The 24,434-nt window shown below is 48.1% G+C and overlaps 1 protein-coding gene across 2 annotated transcripts in view; it reads left to right on the top strand.

Moving 5' to 3' along the window:
• Positions 1-24,434, top strand: part of Dpp6 (dipeptidyl peptidase like 6) — an 872,193-nt gene that overhangs the window by 87,096 nt on the left and 760,663 nt on the right. Inside the window, exon 1 of one of the 2 annotated variants that reach the window (XM_047560558.1) lies at positions 16,452-16,658. The exons of the other annotated variant lie outside the window; for it this stretch is intronic. Within the exon in view, the coding sequence (XP_047416514.1) occupies positions 16,608-16,658 (51 nt within the window). The 5' untranslated portion in view covers positions 16,452-16,607. Of the gene's footprint in view, positions 1-16,451; positions 16,659-24,434 lie in introns of those variants that run through there. 2 annotated transcript variants of the gene reach the window in all.

Genomic DNA, 24,434 nt, shown 5'->3' with positions numbered 1-24,434 from the left:
GCCAAGGTCAAATAGGCTGCTGTGTGTCAGTGCTCAGCTGGTGTCCCACTCAGCTCTCACAGGAGAAAGGCCACCATCGCCCTTGTTTTAATGGCAAAAATCGGTATCGCTTATCCAGGACGGCAGGGGTGACTCCATCTGTTCCGGTATGTTTGTGTTTCATTCCAAAGGAATGAGCCCAAAGCCCACCCTTCCAGTCCTCTGTCGCCTGAGGGCCTCTCTGGTGTCTCTGGGCGGTGTGTGTGCAGAACCTCCTTTTGCCCTTGGCAGCCTCTCCCTCCTGCTCCGTGACCCAGGAGCCTGACTGGGTTTGGCCAGTGGGAGCCCTGGCAGTGGAGGGCGGAAGAGGGGTGAGGTCCGCGGGCTGCGTTCCTGACCCACTGGTTCCCCAGGCGGGAGACCCAGGTTTATCAGGGGGCCTCCATACCCTCTTGGGGTTCTGACTCCTCTCACTTCTGTGGCCCTTTAGCCCAGGACTGGGGCTGTCCACCCAGTGACTGGACCAAGCACTGCGCTCCCTTTGGGTGGTTCCCCCAAATCTTGCTCCCACCTTAAAAAATGTCCCTCTGCTAAGGTTTCCTCCACTCTTCAGTGTGAGTGACCTTCGTCTTCCTGCACGGGCACTTCCTGCCCTTGAAATCAGCCCAGGTCACGGTGACTGTGGTTCCACGCTGTTCCTCACCTCCTCTCCTCTGTGCTCACCTCCCAACCCCGCTCCCGTTTCAGCCTTGGTCACAAACAGCCGCAAGCACATGCCTAGTACACAAACGGAGCAGAGCAGAGGAGTCACCCTGGGTGGCCACGTGTCCCTGTTTTAATTATGTAGGATGTGTTCATGTTTAGAGCATCTCTGAGATGCTTACCCTAGGAGCAGGTGTTTTCAAATTGCATTTTTATTATACTTCCCTATATCAGGCATGGAAATTATGATCTCTAGCTATTTCGCCATTTGCTAAATGTTCCTAGGTAGTTATCACAGATAATGCTTCTTTTAACATCATATTTAGACAATTAGAACTTTTAGGTTAATTAATTTTATATATTAGAATAAAGGCCTGTTATGAATTTAAGGCAATGAGATTAACATTATTAACAATAATAGTTATTGCAAGCCATAGGCATATTTAGAATTTATTTGTATAAAATATAGTCCCTGCTGCAAAAATACTGGTCTATTATCAACACAATTTGCAGTCCCCAAATGCAATCTTTGTGAGTAGCTGCACTTTCTGAGTATAACCTATTTGGCTATGGGCTCAGCATAAATAAATGGTAATCATTTATTCATGCATACCAGGATCTGAATAGACGTTTCTCAAAAGAAGACACCTGAATGGCCAACAGATAAATGAACCAATGCACAACATCTCTCACCAGAGAAATGCAAATGAAAACCAAGGTGAGATGTGAACTCACATTTGTTAGACTGACTTCATCAAAAATGTGAGATCACAAGTGTTGGTGAGGGTGTGGAGGAGGGAAGGCTGCGGATGGGAAGGTAAATGAGGCTCATCCACAGACAGACAGAAAGAAAGAAGCAGAATTCCCCTATAAGCCAGCATTCCCACTTTTGTGCGTGTCCACAGGGGTTGGGACCAGTATGCTGCAGAGATTCTTAACAGCCACAGCTGGAAACCACCCGAGCGCTCACTGGTGAACTGACCATTCTGCGGCCTCGGCGTGTGCTGCACGTGATGGGGCAGTCCCAAGTGGATGCAGCCACTATTAGTCAATTTAAAATCAGCCAAGAAGTCAGGTTGGATACCAGGCTCCACTCCAAAGACCCCAACTCCAATTAATTACTGACTCCTCTTCAGCAGTACCTGCCGCCTTGTCAACAACCTTCAGCTTCTCTCAGAAGGTGGAGAGCCCACACGCAGCCCAGGTGATCCTCACCCTAAATGCTGGGGCTCAGTTTCATGTTGTTGTTTTCGTTTTATTTTGATCTTAGGCATCATATCTAAATAGTTCCCAAAACATGTTCTCATATGCAGATTTTTAGATAAATAAAATGATAGCTACAAACTCACGCTGCTGACACTTCCAAAGGCAAAACAAGCTGGATTTGGCGGCTTCAGTACTATTTTCCTATATTTTAATTTTTTCACATTTCTCAACAACGATCAGTACATAGAAATATTTGAAATACATTCATAAAGTTATACAATTAAAGAAGGTTTCAGCTAATGTACATATTGTCAAAGGTGGATTTTCTTAATGCAAAAAGAAATCATGCACATCAATATGCAAAAAAGAAATAGGCCGATGGGGAAAAAACTGGTGAATATTATGAGCAATTTACAGGAAAAAAGTTACATAAGAAGATGTACTTATCGTAAATGATATTAGTTAAATGATATTCTGTTTTAAGCGTTTTATTTCTATGTAAGACACATGTGCATTCATCGGGCGATCTTTGGACTAACTCGCGTTTTGCTTCCTCTGCTGCTGAGCCTGTCCATCCTGCATGGCTTACGTTTCCAATCTTAGTTTCTTTAAAGCACAAGAACTTCAAGCCATCTCACTGCAGAGGCTTCCAGTTTTCCTTCCGCCTGTTTTTGAACAGCTTTATTGAAGTAGAATCGTCGCACCGTGATGTTCACCCGTCTGGAGAGTCGGTGATCTGCAGGGTACTCGCAGAGCTGCAGAGCTGGCAACTGCATCTAACTTCAGGATGTTCTTGTCAAGAAAGAAAGAAAGAAACTACCTTTAAACGCATTCTCAGGCACTCCTCATCCCAGGCCCCTCTCCCCAAGACTAGGCAGCCATTCCTCTCAGTGTCTCTGGATTTCCCTATTCTGGGCATTTCACATAAACGGAATCATGTAATACTTGGTCTTTAGTGACCAGCTTCTTTCACTTAGGATAAAGTGTTTCCAAAGTTCATCTGTGTTGTAACATGTATTAGTACTTTCTTCCTTTTCACGACTGAATAATATTCCATTCACACAATAAACACATTTTGTTCATCTCTTGTCAGTCTGTGCACACTTGGGTTATCTTCCCTATTTTCCTGTCATAAATAATGCTGCCATAGTATTTGTGTGCAGATTTGTGTGAGAGGTGTTTCATTTCTCTTGGGCGTGTGCTCAGGATTGGAATTGCCTATCAAGCGGGAACCCAGTACCAAGGTCTGTGTGACGGACAGGATGTCCTCCACAGCAGCTGCACCATTTTCCTCTCCCACAGGGAGGGGTGAGGACTGCAGTTTCTCTGAATTCTCTGTGGTGCTTGTTGTTATGTGACTCTTTCATTGTAGCAACTCTAGGGGGCCCTGAATGGCAACCCGTTGTGGCTTTGAGTTTAATATTCTTTTTGTAGAAAAGCAACAGGGTCAAACTCGTGACTTTAAAGGTATCGTTGGGGCATTTTTAGTAGGGAAGAAATAGCATATGTAGTACCTACCCTCCGCCCTTGGCTGTACAAAGGGCGTACAACCCCAAACATGCGGATCAGCCCTTCCTCCTTACTGAGATGGGTGGCCGTTGATCGACTGTCTTCGGGCTTTTGCTTCTTTCTGCGTCTATCTTCTCTCAGGTTTGGCGAGGTCAGGAGATCTGAGTGTCGCTGGTTCTGTCGCTCCGCTGGCCAGGCCTCGTCCACGCAGAGATGGGCTGGCCTGACCCTCGGTGGAAGCGGGTGGATGTGAAGGAGCCCCGGGCAACTCGGGATGGAGGGTGCAGAGCATCGCACGCACCCGCTGCCCACACCTGCGCGGGGGTCACTGCACGGTGCGGGAGGAGCTGGGAACCCTCCGAGAGGGCGGCGTGTCCTCAGAGTAGGGCAGGGCAGGGCGGCCGGGAGAGCAGGGCCGGTGCTCAGGGCAGGGCAGGGCGGCCGGGAGAGCAGGGCCGGTGCTCAGGGCAGGGCAGGGCGGCCGGGAGAGCAGGGCCGGTGCTCAGGGCAGGGCAGGGCGGCCGGGAGAGCAGGGCCGGTGCTCAGGGCAGGGCAGGGCGGCCTGGAGAGCAGGGCGGTGCTCGGAGCTGCGCGGGGCTTGCGTGGCTGCTGCCCAACTCGGTTTCTGCCGCTTCTCCAGATCCTGCGGAGGCCGCCGGCTCGGGGGTACCCTCTTGGCAGGGAACCCTAAGCGGCCTTCTCAGTGTAAAGAAAGGACTCCACGCTATCCCCTCGACTCAGCCGTCACAAGTAAGCACAGGTGGGGGACACCGGGGACGAAGGGCGTTTCAGCCGACAGGGTTTGGCGGGAACGAAGTCCCGTGTGAGCGCGCATCGTCTTGTTCAGCTCAGGACTTTCACTCAGGGGTCACTCATCGGCTTCCACAGCGGTGAGGCCACTTCCCTGCTCAGCTCGGCCGCCTCTTCCCACGGTGGCTGCCCCAGCAGTGTGGGGACCGGACGTGTCCCGCGTGGGCAGCCCACAGTGGCCAGCCCTCCTCTGCGCGGGGCCTTCCGCCTTCCCTTCCCTTCGCGTCCCACGCCGCTGCCCGCCGGTCTCCGTGCCCGGTGCTGGTTCATCAGCCTGACTCGCCCTTCACTTTGGAGGATCCCAGGACTCCGGTCTGCCGGTCTGCTCGGTGCCCCGGAGCCTGTCCGCTCAGCCTCGGCCGCGTGCGTGCGCGGCGTGCGGTTCTTAGGCCGAGGGGGAGGCGCTGCGTCTGCGAGGGCTGGACGTCCATCGTGTTCTCACGCATCCGGTGCTTCCCACCCACGCTAGGGCAGGCGCCAGTTCTGGGCACCCAGCAAGCGCGCAGGGGCAGCTCCAGGGCCGCTCCAGGGCCGCTCCAGGGGCAGCTCCAGGGGCAGCCCCAGGGGCAGCCCCAGGGCAGCTCCAGGGCAGCTCCAGGGCAGCTCCAGGGGCAGCCTGCTCCCAGCACCAGCGACCCGGACCTCGGCTTTGGAGCAGGATCTCCCCCATCTCTCCAGACCCGTCGGCGAGGGCGGCAATCGCTCACATGGAGTTTGTTTAGGTCCTTTTAAATCGTTAGTAAAATATGCAATATGCCAACTTGTCTGATAGACCACTGGTGGCCGGATGAACCTACTTCTCACTAATTTAGTGAATCTCATATTTATTTCTAGTTTGAAAACAGTCATGCATGTTGAGTGCTTGCTATTAGCCTGGCACTGTGTCCACTAATTAATTCATCCACATGCGTGTTCTACAGTCACTCACCTGAGGGAGCCCAGCGGGGGCTCCCTTTTGTCATTTGAGGTGAGAAAACTTCAGCTCGGTCTCTCACTGCTAAGGAGAGACAGAGCTGTGTCCACGTGGGCGACCCCACCTGAGTTCTGGTGCTGAGCAGTTGGTATCCATAAGAACAGTTTTTATCATAAGAATGTACATTCTTATTTTATCATAAGCTGTTTCCATCAGCTCTTTTGCTGCTGAGACTAAAGGACCCAAGCAGCACAACTGTAGAGGAGAAAAGGTCTATTTGGGGGCTCATGGTTTCAGAGGTCTTAGTCCATAGAAGGCCAGCTCCATTCCTGAGGGCTCAGGTGAGGTAGGTCATCACAGCAGGAGAGTTTGGGGAGGGAAGCAACTCACATGATGATCAGAAAGCAGAGAGAGACTCCACTCGCCAGATACAAATATATACCCCAAAGTCATGCCCCTAATGCCCACCTCCTCCAGCCACACCTACCACTTCAGTTACCACTCAGTTAATCCCTATCTGGGGATTAGTTCACTGATTAGGTTAAGGCTCTTACAACCCAATCATTTCTCCTCTGAACCTTCTTGCGCTGTCTCACACATGAGCTTTTGGGGGACACCTCACACCCAAACCATACACTCTTTAACTCTTCTCTTGAAAAGTGTTTCAAAGACCTGGACACGGAGTGATTAGCCATAACTGAACTTGTATCTTGCCGTATCAGAACCCTGCAGATAGATAACTGTGGCATTAAAAACTAGAGTCATTTATTTAAAACTACTTGATGCATACATAATTTAAAATAATGAAATACTGATCCCACTTGTAAGATTTAAAATCTAGTTTCAGAGATTTAAAATATTATGATCATAGAAATAAATGGATATGCAACTTTGGCAAATAATACAAAGTCAAATTACACAGGATTATGGGAGCCTTTCGTGGGTGGGCTTATTCCAGACCTGCTATTGAGGAGGGCCTCCCTTGGGTATGCTGGGAGGACCAGGGAGGGGACCGTGCCTCTGAGTGGCAGGTGGATGGCTGAACAAACCACCCTCAAGAACAGCCAGGAGAGGTGGACATTGCATGGCTGTCAAGAACAGGAGAACGTGAGCAGCTAAGTCCAAAACAGATGGAAGGACGGACAGACGGAGGGAGTGAGGACTAACACTTGCCATTTGCACATGGCAGCTGGCAAGCTGGAGCTCTGCGCAGAATCAGGGCTGGTGGGTGAGGAGGGCCCTGGGAATCACACAGGGTTGAGATGGAAGCAAGGAACTGGAGGTGGGGGGTCCCTCAAGCCTGGCTGCTGCAGTCCTCAGCCTCTGACGAACTGAGACCGCTGCCCCCCCCCAGTTGCCTGCTGGGAGCAAGACCCGTGCACTCTGGAGGAAGAAGAGCATCTGGAGCCCCAGAGTTTTGACAAAGGGCACTGAAAATCAAACACCCAGTCAGACATAGCCAAGAGGTCAGAGTAAATGAAAATGCATAGCATGTGTGGGCACACACAACACACACAGGACGGCTGTGGCAGACTGGAAAGAAATCATCAACCGTGGACTTCAGTGTACACGTCATTAGCACATTTTAAAAAGCAGATTATAGGATGGAGACTTATGCCACAAGTTGGAAACTATGGAAAAGAATGAAATGGAAATATTAGAAATGTAAAAAAAAAAAAGGTGTGAAATTAAGAACTCAGTGGGCGAGTTCAACAGCAGATTCAACACGGATGGGAGAGGGTCAGTGAGCAAGAAACAATTAGTTTGTGATCAGAGAGAGAAATAGAAAAGAGCGTAACATACATGACACACGTTGGTGACCTCTAACGTGGGTGCAGCTGCGGTTCCAGAAGGAGAGGAGGAGGAACTAGACGAGAACGTCTCCAAAGCAGCAGAATGAGCACAGATTCAAGAAGCGCTGGGAACTGCAGGCAGGAAGCTGGCTGGACAGCCGAGGACGTGAAGGTAGAATTTCCAAAAGCTGAGGCAAAGAGAAACTCTCCAGCCTGCAGAGAGCAGTGTGCACCAGCACCCGGAGAGTGAGTGTACGTAGGTGACTTGGAGCACGGAAGTCGGGTCAGAGGTGCGCCACTTCCACACGGGCAGGGGAACCGGTGCCAACCTGTAAGTCTGCACACCCTGCGCTTCTCGTCCCAAAACAAAGGTGAATTAGGGCAGGTGCTGAGAAACTCATCACCAGCAGACTTGCAGTAGAGGGAACACTAGCAGAGAAACATGATCACAGATAAAAATGGGAAGCTGTGAAAGAAGAATGGAAAGGTTCAACATCTAGGTGAATCCAAATGAGTATTGGGCGTGTAGAAAAATAATTAGAAAAGCCCTATATAAATAATTCAGAAGAAACAGCATGAAAAACAAGATTTTGTTAAGTGCCATTTGATTATTCAAAGTTCCTTATTACTTGGAGAATTTGAAATTTATGTAATTATAAATTAAACAGTATTAACCACTTAAATTAATATAATATTCAGTTTATTATACTTTTTATATTAACTAATAATATATGTTGAACCTATGGGATAGACATTGAAAGAATAGTGATAATTGTTCAGTAACGGAAGGAACGTCATCAACAAACATAATTAAGAAAAGGAGAACAAATATAAAACTAATAAGATGATTGGTCGAAATGCTAATACATCAGTAATTGCACTGATACAAATGGATTGAATACCCACATTCAAAGAGAAAAATTGGCAGATTGGATTAGCAAATACACATAGCTACAAGGAAAAAAAACCTGTGTAAAATATGAGGACAAAAAAATGGCTAAAAATAAAATGAGAGTAAGTTAAATACAGTACAAGTGAGCAGTAGGCAAAATAAAGTTGATTTATGTGGTCTTGAAGATAACACTAAAATGCACGAAATTATACATTAGTAAAAAGTCCTTTCATACTGAAGGGACTATCTGACAAGAATTTATTATCTTAAATTAGTATGCACCTAATAAAAGGCTTCAAAACATATAAAGCATAAGTGGACATAATTTATTAAAAAGGAAAATAGATATATCTGTAATCGTAGGTATTACCATACTACTTTAAGAACTGAAAGAAAATCCAAACCAAAATAAAAAAGGATATAAAATATTAGAAAAGCAAATATAAACAACTGTGACCTAGTACTGCATGTGTAATCTCAGAACATATATTGCATTATATTTAATGTAGAGATTCTTTGCCCAAATTGACGATATGTTTGAAAATAAGCACACAGTCTCTCTCTCAACCACAAATTATAATTATTGAAATTCTTAGCATAAGTTTTCTCTATAAGATTAAGTAGAAATTAATACCTAAAATATAGCTAAATGTTTATTAATTACTTCAAACAAGGTGTTGGCAAAAGAAATTACAAAGGAAATTAAAATGCCAGTTATGTAACTGAACAGCTCAATAATTTAGACAACAGAACAGCAAATAAAATAACAAAGAAAGTAAAATAAGAAAATAGGACATATGAGCATCCTTATTATTTAAATAGGAAAAAAATGTGTGATCCACTTCAGCAAACTAAAAATTTTTTCAAGCAACTAATTAAACTGATAACCAATTAAAATTGATTTTTTAGAAATCAAGTCTTACTCCATTCTTGATGAAAAAGGAACATCACGTTAATGTCATTCAAAGGGTAGCAGAGTATAGTTCCAATTCTTATTAATGGATGAAGGACTTATATCCTAGGTATATTAAAATATTTTACAAAATAAATAAGAAAAAAGTCTCAGACACTAGAGTTAAAAAATGGGTAGAAACATTGACATTTACTCACAAAAGGAAATACCAAATAACTAAGAAACATACAGAACTTCCCTAGATATTAGTTTAATTCACCAGCAATGTTGCCTTTAAAGCAGAATGAAGCTGGATATAACCTAACAATCTCAACTGTCATGGTGGACGTGGAGCAAGAGGACAGTCCCGTGCTGCTGACGGCAGCTCGGGCTCCTGTGACCATGAGCTAAAAGTGGACATACATGCCATCTGGTAGGTCAGTTCCATTTCTAGGTGTTTAGCACTCAGACATTCATACTGAGGATGGAAGACTTGGACTAAAACGTTCACAGCATCATTACTTTTGTGTGCAGCTAAGGATGACAGGGATTAACGATGGCATTCTCACAGTAGGGTGCCAGCTCACCATGAAGACGCATCCCTGCAGCACCTGCCTGTGTGCAGCAGCCAGACTTGGGCACACGTGGTCTGATGCCTTGGGCGTGAGGCTAGGAGCTCTCCAGAGCTGTCCAGTGTTCCAGGGCAGGACGGCAGCTGTCTCAGCGGAGAAGGGGCGGGCTGGTCGGTGGGAGAGTGCACCAGGAGAGCGGCTGACCAGCTCAGGTGCCCTGTTCTTGATCTGGTACTACCGCTGGCCTGTGCTCACTTCCTGATGGGTCACGCAGATGCGTACGTAAGACTTCCACACGTCTCAGAATATGCTGTACTTGAACAAAATTTCTGGTTTGTTTTCATTTTTAAATAGTGGGGGAGCATTTAAGGTAAAGGAAATGGCAAGTGCAAGTCCTTGTGCAGGCAGTGAGAGAGGTGGGTGCAGTCTGAGCAGAGCCCGTGTGCCTGGGTGCAGAGATGGAGGTGGGGGGAGGGGCAGAGAAAGGAAACAGGGTGGAAGGTGGGAGAGAGTGAGGCCAGGAAGGAGAAAGAGAAGACCAGAAGAGAGGAAAGGAGTGATGGGAGAGGCTGGAGGAACAATTCCATAGCTGCTGCCCAGGCCCTGAAACTTGGGGGCCTGCCCTAGCAGCAGAGGAATTTAGCTCAGGGCTGGGAAGTTTCCAGCTGAATGTGTTGGAAAGCAGCATGGAGGGGAGGGTCAATGAACTAAGAGTGGGCAGCGATGGCCAGGAGAGAGAAGGCGGGTACCTGGGTGTGAGCAGCGCAGATTAGAAAAAGGGCCAGCCCAGAGTGTTCCAAGAGACACGGGTGGATGATGGTGGGCACGGTGGGGACTAGGGGGCATGGTCAGACCCCAGCCCTGGCTCCCTGACTCCAAAATGCCTTGAACATCAGGTCAGCAGATATTTCTCTTGTTTCATAACTCTTCTTTTTTTTCTTCATTGCCTATATCCAATTATTAAGAGCTTTTGTATTTTAGCCTAGTAACATTATTTGGTGGATTAACCATTTCAGTGGGGTTTCCTAGTCCACCCAGTTTTATTTATAATCTCATTTGAGACAGAGTTTTACTATATATTTGATAGTGGTGGGCCCAACAATCCCTGCCCTATAGTTGGACACACATAATAAATTTTTCAAAATTTATTACCTGCTGTTAATTTCTCATCTTTTTTGAAAGAAAAAGATACAAATTTTTGACTCATTCATTAATTATTGTGCCACCTGATGGGAAAACTAATGAGGCATATTTATGAATGTGTCTCTAAGCTTCTTTCCTCAAACTACTTATGCCTGAAAATTCTAATTTGACTGTTATATATAAGTTTTATTATAAGCAAATTAAAATACCTGCTTTTGCATAGACACATATTCTGTGCATTAGCTTCAGTTTATAAGTGTTTGGCCATTTCTGCCCTATAAAAGATTCCATAGGAACTCTATAGCAGAGAGTCTGTCCTACTGATTCTGTAAAACAGACATGTAAAGGAATTTCACATTATCTAAAGAAAGGATTCTCAAACATTTAACTGCTTCTATTTTCTAAAATGTGCTTATTTACAAAACTTCTTTATGCTGGTCTTCTCTCCTATAAAAGAACCCATCAATAGTCAGAACTTCCATATTTATTACACATCCTTGTGAGAGTATTCAGTATTGACACCCTATTGCTCCAGCTGAGAGTCCTTACCCAACCAGTTGGAGTAAGAAGGCTGAGTGGCTGAAGTAGCTGTGGCCCTGGTGCCCAGGGCTGACGTGGGGCCTGGCTGGGGATATGGAGCCCAACTGCTCTGCAATCTGTTCTTGCACTTGAAATTTGGGTACCTAGCAGGAACACATGTTGATGTTCAGAGGTCAGTGTGAGGAGAGGAGTGAGACCCTGAACTTGATTCCCATGTATTTTGGTCCCCTGAAGCCCAAGACACAGAAGAACACTAGGGCCAACCTAGTCTGGAGGATTCCATCAGAATCACCTAAGAAGTTTATGATTGCAATGGACTCGGGGAAAAACCCGTCAAGTCAAGAAAGGCCTGAGATGGAAATCGACTTAAATAATGTCTTTGATGCTTACTTTACTCTGGGAAAGTGAGATCTGGCCAAGGTGAGAGGTCTTTTAAAATCTGAAACCTTTATGTAAACACTTAGGGTTTCTTCGATCCATTTTTATCAATGGGGCAGTGTGCCCAGGTTTTAAAAGGATATTTATTTTAAAATGTTATAGATGTGGATTCTTGATTGAAAGTGTCACAGGAGAGAGGTGGTGGCACAGTGCCACCTTCATTCACTGTAGAAACTGGACTGTTGGCCTGTTGCAGTTAGTTTTGGAGCAGGAGGGTGCACAGTAGGACCGTGTGAGGCGCTTCTGTGGCAAGATGATACACCAGTGTGAGATGCATGGGCCGGTTACTAAGGATGCCGAGCGGCTGTGGGAAACACCGGCACAGGCGTTATAACACCGTGCTGTCCTGGGGAGACAGGAAGTTTCATTTCCACCTCTCCACAGGGCCCCGGTGTGTGGCTGGCTGCACAGGGAGATGGAGAGTGGCAGGTGCGGACAGAGCGGGCTGCTCTGAGGGGCTTGTGGAGCAGAGCATGCATGACTGCCTCAGCGCTGGTCCCAGAACATTCATGAGCTTATCATTCATCCTCGAAATGAGTGCAGGAGCTTCCTGGTTGCCTCACCTGACTCCTGCCTCTCTGTCCTTGGAGGGTAGGTTAGAGGAGAAGCCGTCCCATTTTCAGAAGCCTGGGTCTGGCTGTGCCACACTCCACCTGGGCGGCCTTGGCTCCGGCAATACAGTCCCCACATGGACGGGCTCCCAGAACTCCTTCTGCCGGCTCCTTCCACCCTCCTGTTCATCCCTCGCCCCTAGTCCCGTGTGAGCGTTCTGAGCAACTTGTGCTCTGCAGCACTGCCCTCCTCTGGCTTCCGGTCCCTAATGACACGTTTCTAATGGTCCTACTGGGTGCACTGAATCTGTCATGACTCTGAACACCCAGTGCACTGCCCTCTGTATCCCTCTATTGTGTTTACACTGTTATTACTACTATTATTAATTTTGATGTCTCCCATCAGACAGTGGGAAATGCTCAAAGGTTGGGACCGTGTTCAATAGACACATTGCCTCTCATTTGTGCCACGACATATTATCATGTGTCTAATTTCTGAGTGGATTGAGAGAAGGCAAAAATGACTTGTTACATGCTTTCCCAAACCATTTTCATCCTATCTGTGCATTTGGTACAATGAATGTTGACCAATCTCATTTTTCCAATAGATCTCTTCCTGAAATTTGATGAATTAAATTGTATGGAGTGAATGCTGTTTTACAGAGCAGTGGGAAAGCTCACATTTTAGAGAATGCCAGCAATGAATGAATCTGTGTCAAACAGTAATCTGTAATGAGAACAACTGCTCTCTTTTTATGCCACCTTGATTTTCACTTTGATGAACTGGGAATTTCATGTGTCGAGTTTTGTTCTGGTGGTGTTCACCTGGGTAGATATCCATGCAGTTAAACTTCAAGGACTAAGTGACAAGAAGAGAACAGTGATAAGAGACCTGAGGAAGCTGTTCGTATGTTGAAAGTATTGCTTGATCACAAACATGAAGCTGAACATTTTGCCAAAAGTCTCAACTTAAGTCAAAGCTACTATAATCAAATAAGATCTAATGCCAGCAATTCATAAATCAAGCATGGAGCCGAGCTTAGACAAAACCAACGGCTGCATTACAGCAGGTCTGGAGGGATCCTGTTGGAGTGAAATAGATACCCATGAGTCAACGAGAAGCAAAGTCAGTGGAGCTCAGTGCTGTAAAACACGGCAGGTCCTCATGCCGGAACCTACTGAAACACCACTGGGCAAATCACAAGACAAATGTACTATTCTTGTAGATATCTGCTGATAAATGTCAGAACCACAATTGTGTCTGCTAAGGTTTTTCTTAATTCTTCAATTGGTGCATTGTAATTAAATATAATAGTGGGATTACATATAGTTACATAATAGTTGTTACACATTTGTACACGCAAACAATAGAACAATACAATTTGGTTGTATCTGCCTCTGAGTGTCCCCGCCAAATTCTGAAATGCATTCCCCCTTGTGAAGTATTAAGAGGTAGGGCCAGCTGGGCCTTCAGAAGATAATCAAATCAGAGGAGGTCGTGAAGGTAAGGCCCCATGACTGCATTAGTGGCTTCGTAAGGGGAAGAGGGCCAAGTCAGCATGCTGCTGGGTCTCACCATGTGATGCCCTGTGCCACCTTAGGACTCTGCAGGTCCCAGTCAGATGCAGCTGCTCAGTCTTGAACTTCCCAACCTTTAGAACCATAAGCCGAGTAAACCTATGGACTTTATGAGCCAGTCCCACTATGGGATTCAGGTTGAGCAATGGAAAATAGGCTAGGACGGTGCTCCTGCTTATGAAGGCAACAGCGCAGGAGGGGCTACTCAGGGGGGAATGGGAAGAGAGAAGCCATTTTCACGTATTCCCTACTCTAATTTTCTCCTAGAATAATTTCTTATCCCCGATTAATATGGAGACGGAGACTCGCCTATTTTAGGCCCTTCCCCTTAGAGCCCTGTCTCCCTTCTTTCTCACAGAAACCTCTTTATCACCACCTCCCTCCCCAGCATTCCACCTGGCCATAGCTAAATGCCAATGAGTTGCAAAGAATGACAAAGAAAATCTACTTGAATTCCTTTGCTCTTTCATGCCCTGCATTATTCCCTCTTTAAACTTCTTAGTTCTGTCTTTCCTGAGGCTTTCTTGCCATAAGCCAGGCAGGAATTACAGAGAACTCAAGGACTCCAGGTGAGCAGTTGGGCTAATAACTGTTTGGTGAATGTTGAGGAAAATATTCAGTTTAACAGTAAAGGTTTAATCCATTTATTCCACTTTTCCACTTCCAGAAATAATTTAAAGGAAGCTATAAACATGTCAAGTCAAAAAGTGGTGTTTCCTTGTCTTCCCTCTCCCCCACATCTTGTGGTGGCGGGATGGCGGAAAACCCCTTTTCTGAAGACACTTCAAGACCGTGTGATCTTCAGAACCTCTGTCCTAATTCTGGGTGGGAAAGAGGAAGACTCCAGATAAATTATTGTTATTTCAAAGAAAGCAGAAAAACCATTTTAATGCTGCTTGACACAGACTCTACTGGGTTAGACTAAAATTCAACAGCGCACAGATCTGTGCTCTATTTCTAGAGAACAATGGTGACTGAGAATCCTATGATCTGAAAGTTTTGTGTGTCCCTCACTCATGTGTTGAAATCCTAACACCGAGGTGACAGTATTTGGAGGTGGGGTCTTTAGAAGGTGGTAAGGTCATCAGGGAGGAAGACTCGAGTATAGGGATAGTGTCCTTATAAGAGACCCCAAAGAGTGCCTTTCCCCTACAATGGTTTGAGGTCACAGCCAGAGGCTTAAGTGTGAACCGGCCAGAAGAAGAATCTGCTGGTGCCTGCATCTTGGACTTGCAGCCTCCACCACTGTGAGGAATGTTTCTATTGTTTATAAGGCACCCACTGAGGGCCATTTTGCTATAGCGACCAGCAGAAATTAAGATAGATCCTAACCAGGGAAGAGTGCCAGGACCTGAAGCGTGCCTTCTAGGTCGGCAAAACATAATCCCCGGTCCTTTAAAAGCTGCTTTCCAACCACAGGGCTTTGGTTTACCTATTTCTTCTGCTTATTTGTGAAGCCCAAATCATTCATTTATACCTGCACACCAACTGCTTATGTGCTTATACATTTTATGCATAACATGTAATATACATGTAATGTGTGATGTGTGCAGGCATGTAGGCATTGTGCATAATTGACAGGTAAATGCTGTTGCAGTTAGTTCGAATTTTCTGCTTCCGTGAGTTAAAACTGGCCTTATTCCTTTTTACACAGAATTTTTATGAATGTAAAAAAAAAAAAAGGAAAGGCTTCTGGAATCCCTAGCAGACTGCCACTCCCGCCACTGCCCCTCCCTGCCAGACGCGGCGTGCTCCCCGCCCGGCCCACCCCGCGGGCTGCGAGCTCCAGCCTGAATCGCCTGTTGGACTGGAGCGGCCAGGGTCACTCTGCCCGCGTGCGCGTTCTCGGGAGCGCGTGTCAGTGGGGTCCAGGCAACAAAACCGCGTTTGTGAAAGATATGTCCGAGTGCCCAGGGATGGCGATAGGGGAGCCGAGGGCGTGGCCACCGGGCAACCCGCCGCTTCACGCGGAGAGTGGAGAAGTGGGCGCGGGGGTCTGACCCAGGGGGCGGGTCCAGCAGCCCGCAGAGCCCTAGTGCTGGGCTGGGGGAAGCGGCCGCACGGATCCGGTCTTGCTGCGGGGAAGAGGGAGCCGGGAAACCACGTGGCTGGAGGGGCCTGCTGGGCGGAGGCCTGGAGGGGAGCGCACTCGGGAGCCAGGTGTGCGGCGGGACCGCGCCGGGAGCGGGTGGCGCTGCGCGCGGGAGCAGCCGCGGCTGGAAGGGTGCAGCCATGGAGACGCCACGCGTGTCCCCTCGTAACCCCGAACGTTGTCCATGAGCCGCCATCCCAGCCTCCCGCGGTTTCCCAGCCCTTCGCCAGACGTGCGACCGACCGCACCGCCGCGCCAGGCCTCCCGCCTGGCCTCCCGCGGCGCCGCCGAGGCCGTCGCGGCGGCCCCACGGCTCGCCGGGCGCAGGCGGCCCCACCCGCAGCGGGCGCCGGTTGCCGGTGTGTGGAAGCCGCGCGTGCGCGCGGAGGGGCGTCTACCGGGGAGGGGCTCTCGGCGCGGGCTCCGCGCCGCCCCTCGGCGGGGTTGTCGAGCCCTGCTGCGCCCGGGGCTCCGGTCTTGCGCGGCCCCGGCAGAACCCGGCGCGCGCACAGCCCCGGCCTCGCCGCCCGGCTCTCCCCGCCCTCAGGGACAAGTGCGGCGCCCGTGCGCCCCGCGCTGCCAACCCGGGCTGCGCCGCCCCGTGTCCCCGACTGAGCCCCGCGCGTGCGGCGCCGCTGTCGCTCGCACTGTGTTGACGGTGAGCGCGGCGGACACGCACGCTGTCTGCTCGCTCGGCTCCCAGCCTCTTCCCCGCGGGGCTCCCGGCTTTTGGTGGAAAGCAGCACTTCGGCCATCGGCTCGTGCTTTCCCCTTCCTTGGCGGCGAAGGAAGAGAGTTGATTGGTCCCGGGGTCCGCTGGGGCGCGGGAGGGACGGGTGGGAGTGAAGGTGGGGACACCAAGACCTGGAAGAATCTTCTTCAGAAAGGCATCTCCACCCAGTCACCAGCCAGCCCAGCCTCTACTCTGAGCCTCAACAGGACAATGGATTAAGTTACTCTTCCTTGGGGCAGAAGTCGGGTTCAGATTCCGGGCAAAATGAAGGAAAAGGCGATGATCAAGACGGCTAAAATGCAGGGGAACGTGATGGTGAGTGTTGGCGGGCGCGCGGGATCTGGGGACCCGCTGTGAGGGCATGGAGGGGTGTCTGTCCTTCTCGGTCCTAATCCCATGGGAATGACGGCCACCTGGTGCCTGTGCGGCAGCGCTTGCACCGCTTGCCGGTGGCTCCCCTTGTGCTGAGGATTCGGCATTTATTTGCAAATAGCAACTTCGGTCGCTCTCCTTTGGGCATGTGGCTTTGTGTCTTTGGGCGCGGGCTGCAATGGAGCCCTTGCTGGCCTCGTGTCTGTCAGAGTTCCAGGCAGATCCCTGGGACTATTCTGGGGGAGACGCCGAGAGGAGGTCATTTCAGCCAGGGGCAGGGCCACTCGGTCCTTATGCCGGCGCCGGCCCGGGTTGAGAGTCCCCGGAGCTCAAGAACTGTTGGGGTTTGCTGAGGCTTGCGTACTCTCAGGCCCATCGCTCTGCCTGGAGGCTGCCACCGCATCCAGGGCTGCCTCCCAGGCCGGGCCCTACCCACCAGGTTTGGGAAAGTTGACTCTCCTTTGATTGATGGTGCCAGAGAAGGTAATAATGGCACATGGCACCCCAGGGATGACCAGTCTCAGGAGTACAATGCTTGTCCGCAGGAAGCTCAGGGTTGCCGGTGGAGGGGCCCCTCAGCATGGACAACTTTGGTAACTTGAGGACCTGGAGTCTCACCTTCCCAGCAAATAGGGGCCAGCTGCCTGCTCACAGCTGGTGCACTTGGCCTAGGCCCACCTGCTGTTTCCTGTAGTGGGGGTTGGGGGCAGGACATGGGGCTGGGGTAGGGTGCTGGACTCTCTTGGTGGGGACCAGGAGGTTGCCATTTTGTTCTGTTGAAATGGTGTGTGTTTATTTGGGCCATGTTTTAACCTTTCAGGTTGGAGTGGGATGAGGGACCCTGGTGTTACATTGCTAGCTGGTGCTTTCTGTTTGAGGCGGGGACAAGGAGATGGGATGGCCATGTTACTTTGGAAGGTCCAGCAGGAAATGCAAGAATTGTTTCAGCTGCAAGATCTAGAGTTGTTTACAGAAGTGGTCTATGTCCAGGGCAGAGGTGTGGGAAGGTGTGTTTGGGAGACCCAGATATGGGGCCATTTGGGGGTTTCCCTTCAAGCAAAAAGAGAGGAAATGAGTTGCTTTTAATTGAACAAATACCAGGCTGGCTTAACCAACCGCAGTAAGGCACCTGTTGCCTGGCATGGAGCAGCAGGGTGGGTTGGTCCAGAACTTGACTTTTGGTGGGGTGTGGCCTGCTCCACTGAGACCCTAGGTTGGGACGCAGCAAGGAGACCACCCCGATGACGATGACGGCAAGCCCTGTCAGGGGCCGTCTGCAGCCTGTGGGTCCTGCTGCTGGCGGGCCTAATTGCTCATTAGTGAAAGCAGAACAGTTTTCCTGATTTTCCTACCCTCCTTCTGGTCATTGTTATTCAGCATAATTCCTCGTATAAACAGAGCAGAAACGTGTGTAGAGTAACGTTTTCCAATTAAGTGTCCACCCACATCCATAATTCCTTTTTTTATATTGTGCCATAAAGTGCTAGGAAAGCCTTCACATGGAGGACTGAGGCTAAAGATAAGGATACGGTTATATTGATAATGACATGCTATTCATGATCACATATATCTGTCATTGATTATCACCAAATAAGTCATAACTTATAGGGTATGTTATAATGTAGCAGCATCTTATTACATCAGCTTTGAAAACTTTTGAAGTCTTCTCTCCCATCCTCCCCTTTCTGCCTTTTACTTCAGAAAATAAATTGGAGGACTGCTAGCCACATGCTTCCCACCTGCTGAGGAAGGCTAGCCCACCATGCTCACATGCACCTTCCCGAGTCTGAGGCTAATAAGTATAATTAGAGCAAGTTCTACTGCTCCGCAGAATTCTACAGCAGCCGATACGTCAAGAGCCATCCACTGGACCAAGAGAAAAAGGAGAGGAGAACTGACTCAGCTTTTAAGTAAATGTTCTAGCAATTCTTTAACTGATGATCATGACTCTGCAGTCTGGTTTGTAACGTATTTGAAGCTTCCTCCTCCTTCTAAATGTGTGTGGCTTCAATTTAGTGATCATCCCAGGCTTAAATTATAAATTTGGGACTTCATTTTTTTATCATTTGCTTTAGAAGTTGATCACAGCCTGTCTTGAATTAGGTGACTGACACGTCTTTGCACACCCACCTTGGTTGAAATTCAGGTGATCTTTAACATTCGCAATGAGGATTAGATGATTTACTCCTGTTTCTTGACAGTCGAGTTGCTGCTCATTCAACAGCTACGAAAAGTGCCTGAGTGTTTTATGCTGTGCTGTGCACTGCATCCTCGCGCACGGCTGTAGGAGCCAGCCTGGGTTCAGGTGTGCCGAGCTCCTTGAGCTGCCTGACTCACAGGGGGCTTGCTGTTAAGGAGGGTCAGGAGAGAGAGAGGCAGGTGGCAGTCTTGGGACTGCCCATGGGGCTGGGGAGCAGCTATGGATGTAACTTGTTGATTCAGCCAGAGGGGAGGGGCCAGGCAGCAGCCTCTGGCCAGCACCGGCAGTGCACATTGCATGGTTGAAAAGCTATTACAAAACCTTCCTCCGTGTTTTATTCTCCAGACGTTGCTTTTAGAAGCTTTTTCCTGATTCCAGTTGGATGATTAAGAGAAAACAAATGTATTTGCACACTCTGTGCTCTTGTTTGGTGTTAATCAATGAGTAAAAGAAATACCATCAGTGGATAGTTCACAACTGCTATTTTAATTCTCAGGATGAGTCTATTTCATAAATATCGTGAGAACAGACGAGCCATTCAATTTGCCATTTACTACACTGAAAAAGAAAACAAGATTTTTCCAATCTCTTGGAACAAAAAAAAAAAAATTTTTTTAAAGTAAGCTGTGTTTTTGTGAAATACACATTTGAAAAAATTCATGGGGGGCGCTGTCAATATGTTGATAAACTGCTTATTTAACAGAGGCATATCCTCTTGGAATAGGTCCTGAGATCAGTGGAAGATTTTGTTATCCAAAGAGTATCACTTCCTGCTAAATTCTCCTGCTCTGTTCATATGAACTTCTTCCAGAAACTGAATTGCTGAGTCGGTTAAAGGTTGGTTAAAATGAAAGTCTTGGGGACTGCCCTGTGCTGAGTGGAGACTCCCCTCCCTCCATGCCTGCATTGGGCGATCTTTAAGTACAGGGTGGAGAGATGAAGATTGGTGTGCCTTTCTGACCGGAGTGGTATCGGAGGGACTTGGAAGTACCCACGGATGATCAGAGTTCTGCAAGCCGCTGACCTTTTTGAGAATCCTGTGGCTGATGGTGTTGGTTTGAAGTGAAGGCTGCAGTCTTGGATTTCCTTGCTAGAGGTTTTTCCTTGTGGTTGCTGGAGTTGACTTAAGGTCTTTGGCCACTGATTGGCTATATCTGTGATATCATGAGCCTAGGAACTTTTCAGAATTATAATCTTCCCCATCCTGTGTTGGATAAAACCTCTGGATCTGAGCTGTCTACAGTAAGAGTTTTCTTTTCAACCATTTGAACACAATCTGACATCCGCCATGATGCTCTACCTATAATGAGCCCAGGTAAGCCAAGGCTCTTTGTGACTCTTTTAGGAAATTACTGGGCTTGTGGGGACCAAGCCTCCTATTGGGGAACCCTTCTTCGGGTTGTCAGCCTGTGCTCCTGAGGTGACTTTCGCCAGCGTAGCCTTCAGAACTGCAGTGTTTCTCCTGTCCAAGGCCCTTGGGAACACTATTCTCGCTTCTTACACACTGGTGATCTGAGCTGGTTCTAAACGTGATCATGGCAGCATGGATTTTGAAGAGAATGTGCCTTCTAATAATGGGTTCCAGAAATTACTTCCAAGGCCTCAGGTTTCTGAGAGTTCTCACCACATGTCCCAGTGACCCAGGTTATATTTTTTCTCTTCCTGGTTGTTTAGCATCCCTTTGTGAAACTATCAACCCTATAACCAAACTCCTTTTGGAAATATAAATTAACCCTATTTCTGTAGGGAATAGGTCCAGGCCTTGGTCCATTCCCCACAACTTCCAAGGTTTGAGAAGACCTTGTTAACAGCCAGTACAGAATCAACTAACAGAAGAAATTCGCATATGAGAGGCGGTGAACTTGGGTAGGCGGGCTGTCCTGGTCTTCTGCAGAGCCCGTGCAGGTCTTCCGCTCCTCTGTCCTCTGGATCTGTGTGTTCTCCCCCTTTCTGTAACCCATCCCGGTTACTCATCGCTTTGCTGTAAACCTGCTCATCGTTTGCTCTATAAACCTCTGTTACTACTAAGAGGGAGGTGTGTTTTAAAATGTTAGCATTGATTGCCCCCCCCACAACAGTTTTGCCTAGTAAGCCCTCAAGTGGATGAATCTGTTAAACGAGTGGATGAGGGATCTTTCTGAGAACAGTGTGGCATAGACCTGGCCTTTGTGAGAAAGGCCCATGGTCTCAGCTGTACATTACTTTCCTTCATTTCCAGAAGAAGGCCTTCAAGTCTGACTCAATTAGGTCACAGGAGAGAGAATTCCATGCATAGTTTTTTTTTTTCCACTTTTATAATAACATTGAATCATACGTCCAGTTTATTGGTAGGTAACTGCTGCCTTCGTTCAGTTTTTATTTGGGGAGGTAAATAAATTTACTCCAGGTCAATTTTTTTCTTTCCCATTTATTAGTTTAAAATAAACGCAACAATATAGGAGAATTTTGTGAACTGCTTTGGAGCCAATTATATCTGACTAACAAGACCTTGTTTTAGAACTCAAGAGCATGCCCTAGTCTTGGTAGGTCTTGGGTGCTAAGAACACAATCATAGAACCAACCAGAAGTCCCATTTGACCATGTGCCTTGCTGGTGAATGGGAGAAAGGCTTCCATTTAAGACGTGGACTTTCCAAAAACTCACCAAGTCAGTGACTCTCAGCAGTGACTGGGAGTTTGAGAAGTGCAGGGGCTTCCATGGTCAGGCCAGCTGACCACGGGTTGGGGATGGAGGGCCTCAACCCCGTCGCATGCTATCCACACCCTCCTCCGCCTGGCCTCACCACTGTCCCCTAAACCACACTCTCGAGATTCTGAGTTCATTGCTCGGGCTGCAGCTGGGCAGGAACGGTGTAGTGCTGGTTCTGTGCGCCAAGGTGCAGGACCACAGGATGAGATGTGAACTTCTACATGCTGCCATCAGGACTCAGGAAGCAATCAAAAGACTGGGGGGGAGGCCCTTTAGAAAATGAGCAGTGGAATCTGGTTCCACCAGCTGTGGAGGAAAAATCCATGGGAAGACTGGGAGTGGGCACTGAGTGAGGGGAGCGGAGGAGATGGTCACCTCGGAAAAACGTTGAGCAAACAAAGTTTTTTAATTAACCTTAAACAGGCACATAAAACCATAACGTGCATACTGATGGAGTGACATGTAATGTGTGGATTCTCTTGAATTCTCAATGACTTTGGTTCCCTTAACAGACACGGCCGTGGATGCATTCTGTAACATTTACATCAGGTTAACCTGTCTCCTCAAACATTTATCATTTATTAAGGTGAAAACTTTTGAAATCCTTTCTTCTAGCTTGGTTTTCACTTTAGGTTTCCTGGGCTCAGTGGTAACCCCAGGAGGGGGACGCCAGACTGTTTGGGGAAGAACAACTGTCCCTTTCTTTCTTCTTCATGCCCAGAGAAGAGTGATCATTTTCTTTCTTTAAAAGGTGACATTATTTGTCTGTGGTTCACCTGAATGTTTATTTCACACAAAACAGAGAAAGTAAGAGCAAGGAGATGAGCGTGTAGCTGGAGACTGCGGGGCCAGCCTGTGGGCAGCTCCAGGACCTGCTTTTCTCCCCTGGGAAATGTGGGCATTTGAGTAGATTGTTCCTGAAGTCCCTTTCGATGCCCCTCCCTGTCGAAGCAGTCTTATTACCGTCTCTCGATCTTGCTCCTACAGCATGCTGTGGAAGTCACCTTCCCTGCCAGAACAAATCATCTGTGGGCATTGGAGTCTCTCATCGCTGACCTACGTCCTGTCCAGCTCACCAGTCTGTCTCCCACATGTCTCTGTCACTGGTAAATGACATGGGTGGCATGAATTTATATGCCTCTAAGTTGCAAAACCTGGAGTGAGCCCACCCCAGCCGCAGGAGACCCAGGCGGAGGCGTGAGCAGCGTGTGTGAGGTGCACACGCCTCTCGTGGGAGGGGCTCCCGCTTCCTGGCCACAGCCGCGGACCTGCCGCGTAGAGCTGCCACCGGCACAGCTACCTTGATAGCTTGACTTTCTCAGCTATTAAATAAAAATCACTGTGCTTTGATGAGGCAGGAGGTGAGGGTCCTGGTGTCCAGCTCACTGCTACTCGTCTTTGTAGATAGAGGGGACTTGCCAGCGGGCCAGGTGGCCACAGGTCTGGCTGCCATTGCACCGGGTCTTATCTGGGAGATGTGTGGCGGATCACCCTGTCCTCACAGATTCCTAAGGTTTTCCTTTCTCATTTGCCCCTCTTGCTAGACTAGTGACCCTCTTAACACAGCATTTAATTTTACTTCACATAATTCTCATTTTATGATTTTGGTTACATATGAACAACATGTAGTGAAACTTCCACTAATAGGCCCCCAACTGTGACCTCAGCCAAGTGAACTAGCCATCTCAGCTGATCACAAATGGAACATGTAGGGTGGCCGCTGCCCCAGTGTTCATTCAGCTCCATTTGCTGTACCTTTGTATTCTGTATTTTTGGGAAATAAGAATTGATGATCTTCAAGCCCAAAGACCAAAATTATTTGGTCAGAGGCTGGCTTCTCTCTGCTAAGGCAAAAGAAACACATTTTAAATATACTGTCTACAATTATCTGTAATAGATAATCAAAGTTTTATGCTTAAATACTATTATTTTTTCCCCCAGAAATTTCTGTTTACCAGACCAAATGGAGTCTTGAGTAAACTTTTTACAGCAGGATTTTTTTGGTTCTTCTCCCTCTGTAAACTGTGCCTGCATTCATAAGATGCCACCTTATAGCTGCATGGAGCCTTTACCGCATATAAAATAGTTTTCTGCACACTATTTCCTTTTGTTCTGGCAGCACATAGTGTTGGCAGGACAGACAGCGTTTTGGTTTTGCGTTGAAAGGGCTGAGACTCGGGGGGGCTACGTGACCACAGCGAGGAGCCCAGGTGCAGCATCTCCTTCGGAAGTTCTCCACTTTCCAATCACTCCTGAGGGAGGGGTGTGGAAAGTTCTGGAGCAGGGCCTTTTCAGCTCTGCCCTGGGGCATCTCCAGCCTCTTCTGCCATGGCTGACGTGCTCCATTTGTTAGGCTCTTCTGCGGGGAACTTGATCAGTGAACAGCAGTATCAGGAGTGAGAAGCTACCTGCGCTCCCAGGAGCCACTTCAGCCGCAGGAGGAGGTTCCCTTGGGAGCCCCTGCCTGCAATCACAGAAAACACCGACCCTTCCTGAGAGCCCCGGACTGGAGTAGTTCTGTGCCCGATGCAGCATCAGCAGAGTCTTCACCTGGATTTGTAGAGCAATCTTTCTCTGGGTCAATGGAATTTTACAAAATGCATTAGCATAACCAGAAAAACACACATTAAAATCGTAGTGAGAAAACACCCAATGGAATCTAAGGCTTTAAAATGTTTCTAGCACTAACTTTTGCACAGAGGGGGAGGGATGGGAACCCTGTGCACAGGCGGTCGGGGAGGGCGCTGAAACTTTGAAAACATTTCCATACTAACTGCTCAAGTTGCAGATCTGCATAGCTTATGACCCAACCATTTTCCCTGGGTATTTCC

Source organism: Sciurus carolinensis, chromosome 8 (genome assembly GCF_902686445.1).
Source record: "Sciurus carolinensis chromosome 8, mSciCar1.2, whole genome shotgun sequence".
Taxonomy (NCBI): domain Eukaryota; kingdom Metazoa; phylum Chordata; class Mammalia; order Rodentia; family Sciuridae; genus Sciurus; species Sciurus carolinensis.
The sequence above is the reverse complement of the archived record's forward strand: the minus strand, read 5'-3'. Positions and strand labels throughout refer to the sequence as shown.